The following is a 13,411-nucleotide window of genomic DNA, read 5'->3' on the forward strand; positions in this document are numbered from 1 at the left end:
TACTGGTACACCTGCACAGCACTGTGTCAGGACGAGTTTTCTCAGACTGAAAACTGTAAGAAGCACATACACACACAAAGTATCTTGCAAATAGTAAACATGCTGTCTGCAGCAAAAGGCTAAATGAAACGTTCTTTGAAAGCCATAGCTGTTCCTGATGTTTTACAGTCCTCTGCTGTGAGGCCCATTATTGTAAGGTACTATTTAAACCAGTAAATGTAATATTCCATATCAGTAAACCAAAAGATACTTCTGAAGGAAAATACTGACTGACTGCTAAGGGAGTTAAGAGATAGTCTACTCAATAAAACTGTCATACCTAGTTGAGAGAGATCCAGTTTTGTCCAATGCATCCCTGTTGGACAGCTGGATGAAAGCGTTCTGATAAATATCTGCCCAAGACTATCCAAACCCCAAATGGCATCCTGGCAGGCAGAGTAGTGCACCATTTCAGCGTCCGGTGGCAGCTGCACCGTAGAAGGACGAAACTGAGGATTCTGATCACTGACACAAAACAGATCCTTGTTGCTTTGGCACAGCCACAGAAAGCTTCCTATGGAAAGGACATTTCTGTTATTAAAATCATTCCTTATCCACTCTGAGAAAACTTACACACCTGCTTCTTCTGAAAAAATGATCAGTGCATTTGAAGACAAAACAAAAGCTTCTTGGCTATGTTCATAGGGTAAGATTTTGAAGTACAAATACACATCCCAAGCCCTTATTTAGGTACCCAAATACTCCCTTTCTCAAATCAAGTAAGTAGTAGGTGATCTCATTTAAAAAACATCTCATTTAGAGAAACTAATAGAGAGAAAACATACATAACAGTGCACTATCATGTCTCTTTATTCTTTTGCTCTTCTTTATCCTTGATAATTGCCTTTGAAAAACAACACTCCTTTTCAGCTCTAAATCACACATTTTTGCCAACACAGCTAGTGTACTTAGGTAACGCAATTGCTAACTATTGTAACTAGCAGTTGAATTCCTTAGTGTGGTCGCACTTTTACCGATAAAATGTGCAATTTTGCTGCAATAACTGCACTGACAAGAGATGTATTTGGTTAGTATAGGCACTCCAGCAAAGCATGCTCCAAGATTTCATATTACAAATTCTGGCAGTTCATGCTGCGGCAATTTAGGAAGTTACTGCTCCTAAAGGATTACCCGTTTCTCTGTTGGATGCCACACCACGCCAAAGGTGGGAGAGTGAATGATATGCCTTTTTTTTTTCATCTCCAGTAATTTTACAGATATATTACCACCTTACTTCAAGTATTTTAGATCCCTGCGTACAGAAAAGGCACCCAAAATCTGAAATAATTCAGGATATTTAATTACTTACACCATCAATTCCACTCTATTTAAAAATCAGATATTATATGCCTGCACTGTTGATTCACTAACCTTCTTTAGATGAAGCTGTGGAAGCCAACACAAAAATCCATTTTGTAGCAGAAGCAGTACCACGAGGCACAATATTATTCCAGTAAGTGCCTTGAAAGAAAAAACAGAGTGGTATTAGTATGAAACTGAATTTTCTATTAAAATTTGCTATTATTTAAAATGTTACCATTTTAAAGAAATTCTATAGCAATCAATTATTAAATATAATCTAGACAAGATTTTCTATGTAAATCTTTCAAGAAACTATTGGGGGGGAGAAAACATCCTCCTGACACATATATACACATATGCGTACACACACACACAGAGAAAACTGGGAATGCAGAAAAGGAGAAGGGAGAAGATTAATGGCCTTCAACAGGAGACCAATTTGGAGACGAGGTTAAACAGACAATGTTCTAGGTCTATTCTTAGTGTTTACCTGATCAAAGAAACATATTAAATCAAAATTCTATTTTGAGAAACATAGCAAGAAAAAGAAATAAAGCAAGTCCTCTATTATCACTGTAAAACCATAACATTACTGTTTTGCATAGTCACACCGACCGTGAACCAGACCAGACTCCATTATGTAGATACAACAGGTACAATAGCTTAAGATTGCCTTCTCATCCCAGAGAAGAGACAAGTGTAGGTACTAAAAGGAGTAACGTGCACAGTTCACTTGTGGACAATGAATTTTCCATGAAAAATATTTCCCTTTAAATGGGAAAGTATTTAAGACCAAATGCTAAGGAATCATTTAATTTAATTTTTAAACATGGAATTGTTTGTTAAAGCTGCCCTGACTCACTGTGGATAATTTTTGTGGTGACAGAACTGTAGTTAGTTACTTTCACCTATTTATTTTTCTTAACGTAAAAATATTAGATGTAAAAGTACACCAACCTATTAAGTTTCCCTTTGCCACATGGAATTCATTTTTGCCTGAAGAGATCCAGACTCCGCTGCCATTAACTCCAAGGAGGCTGGGTTGACACTGAAGCTGCTGTGACCAAAATGCCATTCGAAGTTTATCAGCCACCTTCTCCACAGGTGCCTGAGCTGCTGTTGCCACTGTATGGGTTGCCTGGATTATCGTCTGGAACAGGCTGCACTGGTCAAACACTACATAATCAGTGATGCTTACCTGTGGGGGGGGGGAAAGCATTCTTGATAATTAGTTAAGCTTTTGGGTGAACTGCAGAATCTTTCATCAGAAGCTTTTTTTTGTGTGTGTGCTTTATGTACAGGAAATCTACCAAGAGTTTATAAACCTTCAAAATGTAGGAAGAAAAAAATAAACCCGGTACATTTTGAGTAAGTAGGAGTCGATAATAAACCAGAACCAAAACCTCCTACCCAACAATCCACTTCGAATTCTGCATTTTAAGAAAGCCCTTTGTTTTGGGATGACTTCTCTCCCCCTAAAAACATGTTGAACTCTGCAAACTAAGAGGTGAATTTTCAGTTTCCCAAAGGAAGAGAGAAACTTGCGTAGTGTACCAATTTAAATGACATCACAAAAACTTGTATGTAATACTCCTTTACAACAACCTCAGGGGCATTTTAATTCATAAGACAGGAGGAGGTCTAAATAAGCAATTGCCCGAGTTCTGTCATAGATGACTAGGTTGGCAACACTCTGGGAGACTCCTAGAAAGGAAGGAAACGCTTAAGAGCACAAAAAGAAAAGCAGTTTGCCCATAACCTCAAAGCCAAGCTATTCATAACGCCCATATGCAAGAAGAGATTATATATGCACATAAACTGAAATTCTTTTAACTTAGGTAGACATGTAGACAACCAAATTTTCTGATTAACTGTCTTTGTACCGCCTTCTCCCTCACACCTATCTCTGGGGAAAATAAGAAAAGCTGGGGAAAACAAAGAGTTGGGAATTCTAAATCAATACCAGGGAGTACTTGCAGTAACTTTGTTTTTACAGACGTGATCTGCAACTAAAGCAAGCAGCCCGACATGGTTCGCAGAAACCTGAACTGAATGGAAAAATGCGTAATAAAAGCATTTTTGCAAGGTTACTTATTTATTTCATCTAGTTAAGGAAAAGGATGGATACTGGAAGACAAGAGAAGAGACTGCATTCAGCAACCAGACTTGAACACTCTGCCTAAACAGCATGTCCTATTGCCACTGTTAAGATACCAAGCTACATGCACCATTGATATGACCTGGTAGAGCATTTCTTGTGTTCTTGAAAACTGCTGTGACGTTGCTCTGGATGACCACGGGATGTTTTTTTCCCCTTTTTTACAGCAGACATGACAAGGGATTTCAGCCACAGCCACACTGCTGTCTTAATATATTGCCTAAAGAGTGCTATAATATATCAAACGATTCACTGAATTTTATCTTAGAATCTCATGGGAAAACAATACAAATAATAAACCCAAGGTAAAAGACTAAACTGAAAGCAAAATAAAAAAATGCCTACTTGCCACCAATGGTTATCATCTCCTTGTGGTTTCTTTGAAACTATACCAGTTCTGAACCACAGATTTCCATGGATATCCAAAGCCCATAATGTCTGCTGATCTCCAAGGGTTATGCACACTGGTTCCAAAGCTTGCATTTCACTGGAAATGCAAACAAGTAAAAAAATTAAAAACCTTACTTCAAATTTATGCTTACAGTATTTTAAGGAAGCTGTTACAATGCTAACAGCAGTTCAAAATGATCGAACTCAGTGTGGCCAAGCTCAAAAACACATTTGATTTCAAATTTTCACCGTTATTCAGTAATTCAAATTTTATTAGTTTGCATAAGTAAAAACCATTCAATAACAAAAAATTACTCCTTCAAAGATCACTTGAGATTTGAAACTTGCGTACATAACAGTAAAACTAAACAAAAACTACTTTGTTCAGTAAATGAGAAATAAAGAGCTGTGTTCTTTAAGTTTTTGATAAAGCAGCTTCATAAATATATCCCCTCCAACTTCCTTGACCTATTCTGAGAACGATACTAGCAGTTCAGGGACCATAAATAGAAAACTCAGCCTAACTATATGGCAAAGATAAATGTTGAGTTTAGGACTGTAAGTTTCCTGTATAAGTAAACAATTTTCAAGCTCAGAAAGTCAACAGGATTAGGTGATCATACCAGACATTTAAAAGGTAGCCAACAATGCTATTTCTTTCAGAGAACCTTTCTCAACAATTTAAGAACAAATACAGATTGCTTTCTGCAATTTTAATACAAAGCCCAAGAACATTAAGTGTACCTAAGGCATAGGTCAAGCAGATGTTTTCATTAAATAAACTAATTAAAGTACATGCAAATTTCAGATTTGAACAAGACACTGAATATTTCCTTAGACTTTTCAAGAGCCAAATACCAGGCTGGGAGGTAACACAAGTTAAAGCTTCACAATAGGATATTCAGTAGAAGATAAAATCATATGATGACAAGAACTGGAATTTCTTCCTATACTTGCTTCAGGCTGATGTCACAAGAGAGACTATATTCTAGATTCTCAAAGCCAGCACTAAACACAGTGCTTCTAATCTTATCACAAACTAACTACCGCGAGCGTAGGATCAACTACAAAGCTAAATACCAGTTACCCAGAATATTTATAAAAATCTGTGACTGGGAAGTGGAAAAGTAGTATCCAGCTGTGTGGATAACCAAGAAAATGCTGAGATTTAATCTCAGGACAAAATTAACTCAAATAGCTGGACAGCTCATTAAAGCCATTATGGCAAAGATTACAGAAACAGTATTTCATCAAAAAAATCCTATTGACAGACATTATAGAGATCTTTTAAAAATTGTTCCCACTTTCTTAAACTCGCTTTAATTGTGTTACCACTTCTGTTTACGGCAATTTCTTTCATTACATAGCAGTCATTCATCAGACAGAAAAACACCAGTTACTCTGAATATGGCTGGACAAAGACTAAAGGACATATACATACACACACACACATACACACACATATATACATATGTATACATGAGTTCAGGTAATACTTTTTCAAACATCAAGGAGTTCCAACACTGACAGCAATTATTTGTGTCATTCTGGTTATGACGCTGTCCCACCACAGTGTCATTACCTGACAATATCACTCTTCCATTGCTCTCCTTCAGGACAAAAGCTGCGTACTCCCTCCCGGTATAGCAGGGCCCGCTGCTCACTCAAAGCCCACACAACATTATTTCTGGATGTAACCTGCGACAGTGGATAAGGGCAGTCAACCTTTACTGCTCGGGCACAAGGACGATCCACACTCAGGCCTAGAAATCAAAAAAGGAGGATTGCTTTACAAACTTTGGCTTTTTGCAACTAAAAGAAAAGAGACAAAGCTACCCAACAAAAGAAACTGAGGAGGGGAATATCCCTGACATGCTAACACTTTTCATTTGATCACTATTTCCTCGATTAACTGTTCTTTCTATAAACTATTAATTATTGCCTCTAATATAGCTGAATTTATATTTTAAGAAATAAAACACTGCGTATCCCCTTCAACATCCTGCAGAGCACAGAAGTCCTGTCCTGTCATTTCTGTTCCTTTTCTCCCTCTAGTGTCAATATCGGGAATCTCCATTTATAAAACCTGTATTAGACTTGACAGAAGCATCAAAGAAAAAGACAATAATGGAAGAACTTTTGCCCAAAACATGCCAGGGGGAGAGGCAACCTTATCCGAATAGTGGCAGCAGGGCTGTTACAAAAGAGCATGCCACAGTGTGTAGTACTGAAAGAAGGAGAGAGGTTCTGGTAGATTTACGGGTAGTTTGCACGCATTTACACATACAATCTAGAGGAACATGTCTTCTTTACAATTTCACTGAAGCTTGATCTGCATGGCTGCATGTGAAACACCTCAAGAGACAGCTTTTGCTTAATCTTCTCATGCTGCCAAAGCAAGTATGAACAGGCTCATCTGTATCATATTGTAAAATAACAAGAAGAGTGCCCATTTCCAGACCTCTGAACACACACTTTTGTTATCGAAGTTAGACAGGACAGTGGAGGGAATGAAAAGATCCTGGAGAAACAACTATCACTGGTTGCCTCACATTAACTAGGCAGATACACTGAGAATTTATTTTTGGCATCAAAGACAAATTAGAAACCTAAGAACAGCAGAATGTAAGCTGAGGTAATCAAACCAATCTCTCACAAGGAAGAAAAATATTGATTCAAACCTCCACAGAGCCCTGTGTGATAGCATCAAAAGTTCACTCTCACCACTACCCACACTTGTTGGCAATATGCATTTCTCTGTAACTACTAAACTTAATTAAAAGAAAATAATCTAAGAGTAGAGATTATTTGAAACAATGCTGTGTATTTAAACAGTTTTCTTAATCATGAAGAATTTCTATATTGTGCTACAGCAATTAAACCTACAAGAGAAATTAGGAGAGTACCAGAATTAAATGGCAGATAAGTCAGAATTTTGATAGCGACTCCGAAATATCATCCTGCTTTAGCATGTGTCTTACTGTTTCCCCCCTAGCCAGTCCTCCTCTTACTTCTCCAGTAATTCCTTCATCGTTATTTTTCCTGACCAACTCAGCTCCCTCTGCAAAGCCCACATGCCAGAGTCCTTGATATTATTCTCCTTTAACTCTGAAACTTGAAGCTCCATCCTTATCCTAGCTCCTTGTATTTCGCCTGAATATTCTCTGCATAACACCTTCCAAATGCATTCTCTGCTATTCACTGAAGCAGATGAAACTAAGGCCTTGACTTCAAAGTTGCCACAGCACTATCCTTTTTTCTGATTCTTGCCTCATTCACATCCAGTGAGAAGGCAGCTGTAAAGATTGCTGCTCCAGAGCCCGTTCCATTCCTTCACCAGCTTTGCTTTCTCTATCACATAAAATATATACCACTTGCCTATACTTCCAAAGCACTTTATGATCTTCTGTCTCAGAATACATTCCTTTCATTATCAAGTGGTAATTCTTACCTCCAACAGATCTGTGCTTTTCAAAACAAACAGTTTCTACTTTCCCCTACTCTGCCCCCCATACCTGAATTTCTTCTGAACAGCCACACACTATCTCATCGCCTTTCAAAGTCCTTAAAACTTTGTTAAAATCCTTAAAGCAAGAAAAGAAAACCCACTTAAGGCTCAGTCATTTCAGTGCACCATACCACTTTCAAGGCAAAAATATTATTTCAATATTTTCTGCAATCCTTTTCCATTTATCTGCATCCATCCCATATCCTTCTCATGTCATAAATTCTCCATACTGTATGTACTCCATGTGGCACAAAAAATAAGTGGCTATGAACTGGCTTTTCCAGCCTCCTAATTGCACAGAATCTCACAACTGTTTCCAACCATTTTGCAAGATAAAAAGGTTTCCCTATGTCCTGGCTGTGTATAAAAGTTTAAAACAAATTGTGATCATTCCGTAGACTTGAACTCTAATAATCTTAGCCCGCAAAAATTCAAAGAGCCTGCAATTAATTCAGGTACCTGTTTGCAGGTACAGATCTCCATTTGTTCTGATAATCCAGGCAGTGTCATCACTTAAAGCTACAAATACAGCCTGGGGTAAAGCCTCATACCAGTGGCGTTTTCCTTTTATAGTTACTTTTCCGCAAGCAAATGCTTTGTTGGTCTTCTGTTCAATCTTCCAGAGAAGAGCCCCTGTATAAGGAGTTAAGAGAGAACACAGTATCACTTAGCAATTACTGTAGCAGAGACGGCTGACTTATCCTACCTACACCTGAACTAATGAAAGGGGAAAGGCAAACCGGTAGCATTAAACAAAGATGCAAGATTTAAAAACACTTATCTTTTTTTGTTAAAAAGCAAGACCAGAACAGTGGCCTACTTCTCTAGGAAGTGCTGAAATGCATTTACCATTAGAGTATGTGCAATTTTTAAACATTCAAATGCAAGTTACTTCTCCTTAGTTATACACCGAAAACTAACAAACAAAACGAGTTCCATGTCAGGGCCAAATAAGCCTACTATTAAGAGACTGAAGTTCCTGGCTTGCTTCTGTACTAGTAGGGTACATCCTCAGTACATAAAGGAAAAGGGATTAATTGTAGTACTTTCACCTTTTACAAATACTAGTAGCATTAATAAGGTAAATCATAAAACTTTTGTGGACCAGTCATGAGTGACAAACACCTGAAAAGGTGTGCTGTCCCACACTGCAGCGGGCAGTGTGATTACCTGCTCGTTACGTAGCATGTCACGAGCAGACAAAACTCAGAAATGCAACTGCACAAATCCATCTTGGGAACATTTTCCCCTCACCCGAATCAGCAAGGATAGCTCAGAATAAGAAAACCAAATGGAATTCCAAACTTAACTGCTGATTGGCATCCATGCTGGTTTGTACCACAGCAGTACATTGTCATATTAACTTCCTTGCAATAATTCCACAAAGTAGCACTTGATTCCATTTTGACGTTTGTGGATAACATGCTCTTGTGTTAATACATCCACAGGAAACTGTGGATGCTAGAAATTTGTATGGAGTCAATGAAAAACTGTGTGAGTTCCTGGAACTGAGCGATAACAAATGCAGAGAAACAACCTTTTGCCCAGGAAATCTCTGAGCCACCAACAATTGCAGTCTGAAACTACCAAGGGCAAATGTTATACATGCTAGCCCATTCCTTTTACTTTTCTGCAGGCATCTGCTTTTGACCACTGTTAAGGACAAGATACTGAGCTGGGTGAACCTATGATCTCACCTAGTACAGCCACTCTTAAATTTTTTTGTCCATAACAAAGCTCAGCTACAGATCAAATAAAACACCTTTCTTAAAACAGATAGCAAATCTTCCCCTACACAGAAAGGAAGATTGGCGTGTGCTTTTAGAGATGACGGGAGAAGAAAAGTAGTAGCAAGGCAGGAGACTAAGTAAAGAAAATGTCTGAGAAACTTGTATTTTCACACCAGTCCTGGAACAATCTGGAAGGCCAGAAGTGACACAAGTTTATAACCAAAACCCGTATAATTTTAATCCAACATAATCCTCATTCCCAGCCATCCAGAACAAACTCATATGCAAATGCACCAAAAATTAAAAGGTTTTTTTTCTTCAGTATTAAAAAAAAAAAAAAAAAAAATCAATAAACAAACCCATACACAAAACCAATTCTACATTTACAACAAAAAGAATTTTAAATCTGGGAATCATAAGCAGTTCTGTATCAAAAACCGAGGTTTTATATAGACAAGGACCTCTTCATTCATCTCCGCCTACCACTGAACTGCTACTTCTGAAGTTTACTTTAATCAGGCAGCCGCATGTTGAAAACTTTCCAAAATGCAACATGAACCTGTTAGAAAGACAGCCACTTACACAAGAACATGGTATGCAGAGGTAGTGAAGATGCAGTCATATCACCCAACTTTTTTTTTTTTTTTTAATTAAAAAACCCCACACTACTTTTACATGAAACAAGTCCCAGACAACCAACTTTCTGGAAGCACTGTATTAAAAAACCCCACGAAATTGCCTATGGGGAAACTACATATGCACTGAACTGTATTTGTAATCTCAGAAAAATGGTAAGTTTCACCTAATTAAATAATAGCCGCTGTTAAAAACACAAAGAAAACGCACAAGTCTATGCCAGTTTTATATTTACGAGGGTACAGTGATGCAGAAGCCAACCCACCTGAGGGGGAAACTGCCACCTGCTGGACACCGTCTTCAAACTTCTGCCACCGCAGCCCGGCCGCGGGAAGGGCGCTGCAGTACAGGCTGCCTCTGTAGTCCAGGCACCAAATATACTTTTCTGAGACAACCAGGCTGAGGATGCCGTAACCAGGGCCAGAGTATCCCATCCAGCTCTCTGCAAACTAAAAACTGTAGAGTCAGAACAGTGTCAGGCGTCTTCAAACTGCACAAGAAAATGGCTATATAAGCACAGCAGCTCCCACCCTTTGATTAAAAAAAGCTGAGCTTAAGGTTCTGAAGTAGTCAATGAATAAATTTGCCTTGTATAAAATAAAACTACATCTGCCCGTGTTCTCTAAGATAGTATGTACTGCAAAATAAGACTGCTAGAACAAAAGTTTTAGCCAAAAAAACCAAAACCAAACCCTCCACACTGTCATCTACTTCCAAAAAGTGGAAAATCCTCTCTTATTTAATTAAAGAACACATACTTAAAGGAAATGGCAGATGCAAAGCAGAATACATAAAAATGTACAGTCTGTCTGTAGTCCAGGAAATTATTTCTTGTCTATGAAGTGATGAGCAAAAGGAACAAGATAGCTGGAGTGCAGAGACAGCTAAATATCCAACTCCGACACTCTCTTTATGGTACAAGAGCCATGTACTGCAGAAATTTGGTTTACAGACTGCTATCTTAAATTTTTATAGCTTGCATGAGGTGAACCCAAGCACTGCATACATGACCTGTGTATGTAAAAAGCATTTGTGGAGCTTTACTAAACATTCCAGAATGCAAGAATATCATAATCTGAAACTAGACGTTTTCTACACTTTGGGCTGCAGTTGTTACTAAATAGGACACCATCAACTTATAACTCAACCTTTATCAACAAATATTTGGTTGATCTCAATACAAGGCTGTTACAGATTTAAAAAAAAAACAAAAACAAAAAACCCACATACCACACCACACCCCCCCCAACCTAGAAGAACTGTATTTCCTTCTTAAGACTTCTGCTAAAACTCCCAGTGATTTTGGCAATTTTGCACATTTTACAATTAACTTTAGTACTTCTTTTCTATAGTCTATATGAGAATTACTATTTCTGGAAATGTTCACCCACAAAATGACAATGAAGGAAAGAGGGATAACAGAAAAAGGAAAAATGTCAGTGTTTTAAACAGTACTAATTGCTATCTAGGACACAAAGAAAGACTAACCCTTATTCTGAGTATTTACAGCTAAAATGATCCTTAACCAGAGGCCAGCCACATGAGATAATCAGCATTAATTCCCTGTGAAGTCAGTTGAAGTTAGGAACAGTATCGTGCAGAATTTGGGCTACTGGAGACCCAAAGAAGGAGCAGCCTTTGAGCATGGCTTGGTTTTACGTTCACTCTTTAATGGATGGGTTTATGACAACATTTTTGTTGAGCTAGGAATAATACAGCCAGTGCAGCTTCTTGACATTGTAAGCACACATCAACCATTCTGAAGTCTGATACATCACATTCCATAAGAGTTACAACATATATTGCTGTTTGGCTTTATGCTTTACTTGTTTACTCGAATCAAGTAAGAAGAAAATTGCTTTCCTAAAGAAGTAAAGGATAGTAATTACATGAATGTTTCTTTTGAAATGCTGCAGTTAAGTATTTTAACTAAATTGAAAACATATACCTGATCAGATTTTAACAGCACCATTTCATCTAGGCTTATCTTGGCCACATCCTGGGAACCAGGCCCAGCACCATCTTCAGGCATGCTAGTCTCCGAGGATGAACACGGTAATCCATGTCCATAAATATCCTCTTCATCACTTGAGGCAGATTTCTCCGTCTTACTTTCATGAGTGTCTGTTACCCATTCAGCAGTGCTAGTACTAGATTTAGCTTTGATTGCACTTTCAAAATTCCATCCAGAAATGGAAGTGTTATCTGAATAAACATTGTTGGAAATGTCAAAGCGGAGCACAGAAGGATCTGACAGAGCGCTGTGTATTAGAGAGAGCTGCTGTTGGTCTTCCCTACCAGTTTCATCACTTTCCTTTGGTGTCAGTGATGTCTGAACACCAAGTACACTGTCACATTCCAAAAACATTTGGTCTGTAAGGTCTGGCTCTTCAAAAGATTTTTCAGTACCCTGCAGCTTCATTTTATCTAAATTTTCATCTATTTTACACAACATAGGAAAATCCTGCTCCTCCTCTTGGCTCAGCTTTCCAAGACAGCATTCATTGCTTGCAGAAACCACACTACCATTGTATTCACCATCAACACTGCTTGTCAAGTCTTCTGTGAGGATTAGAGGAGAGACAGATGTCAAAGTATCTATAACAGTTGAAGTACCCATGCCACTGTCACTATTTGGAAGTTTCTGTAAATCAACCATATCTCCGTTTTCTTCATTAATTAGTACAGTCACAGACTCAGGAGACTGTAGGACACTGAAAGTTTCTGAACCATTATCTTCTTGCAAGATCGTGTGGGACTCCACACTGAACATGCTTTCCTGATCTGGAGATCCAGTACTCAAATGATCAATGCTGCCACTCATTAGGCTGGAAGTCATGGAAAAGGAATCTGCATTCAATGAGTGTGGACTATCACCAGAAAGCTGACGCTCATAAATTGGTGTACCTTCCAGAGAGCTGTGGTTTTTCCTGGTCCCACCTTCTGTTCTCACAAAACAAAAAAAAAAAAAAGGGGGGGGGGAATAATATTAATGAAATCTATTACATTTTGATGCAAAGTAAGACATTAAAATATTTTTATTACTGGGAGAAGATTAGAGTTAAATCTGAATTTTGACATACTGACTTTTTCCAACTTTAACACTAAGTGAGACGTATAAAGCCAAAAAAGTCTTAACAGCAAAACATTTTAAAGTTGTAATGCTAATACAGTAAACAATTAGAACAATCAAGTACTCACACTATTTTAACAAACTAAAAAGCATGGCTAAGGAAGACACTGTCAAATATTCTAAATAGGATGAATAGATATTACACAATTCCAACATAAAACTGGAAGCAGAATCCACTGTATGTTACCATTAACCCATACATTAGAACCTTAAGCATGTTTATATAAAGCAAAACAAAGTTAAAAGAATAAAACAAATAGATCTAAAAAGACTTAATCAATTTATCACTTTCAAAACAGACTTTCACCTTAAACATAAATGGCCCACCACAACCACTCAAATACCTCAAGAGCATGACAATATAAGCAAAGCATGTCAAACACACTCTCTTGTGTGAAACATCAAAAGTGACACATTCTAATAAGGAGCAGTGGCAGGGAAAGTTCTGCTAGACTTACCTTGTTTCTTCTTTTTTTTCTTTTTCACTTTAATTGGCTTTACAATGAGCTCTTGAT

General features: G+C 37.9%; 1 protein-coding gene across 1 annotated transcript in view; it reads right to left on the reverse strand.

Moving 5' to 3' along the window:
- TECPR2 (tectonin beta-propeller repeat containing 2) overlaps positions 1 to 13,411 on the reverse strand; it is a 38,734-nt gene that overhangs the window by 19,170 nt on the left and 6,153 nt on the right. Inside the window, 9 exon segments of the mRNA XM_009327974.1 lie at positions 320 to 553; positions 1,411 to 1,500; positions 2,299 to 2,539; positions 3,845 to 3,986; positions 5,472 to 5,652; positions 7,857 to 8,030; positions 10,029 to 10,212; positions 11,712 to 12,706; positions 13,355 to 13,411. The exon segment at positions 13,355 to 13,411 is cut by the window's right edge and continues 21 nt beyond it. Coding sequence (XP_009326249.1) covers positions 320 to 553; positions 1,411 to 1,500; positions 2,299 to 2,539; positions 3,845 to 3,986; positions 5,472 to 5,652; positions 7,857 to 8,030; positions 10,029 to 10,212; positions 11,712 to 12,706; positions 13,355 to 13,411 — 2,298 coding nt within the window.

The sequence above is a fragment of the Pygoscelis adeliae genome, unplaced genomic scaffold (assembly GCF_000699105.1).
Source record: "Pygoscelis adeliae isolate BGI_AS28 unplaced genomic scaffold, ASM69910v1 Scaffold130, whole genome shotgun sequence".
Classification (NCBI taxonomy): domain Eukaryota; kingdom Metazoa; phylum Chordata; class Aves; order Sphenisciformes; family Spheniscidae; genus Pygoscelis; species Pygoscelis adeliae.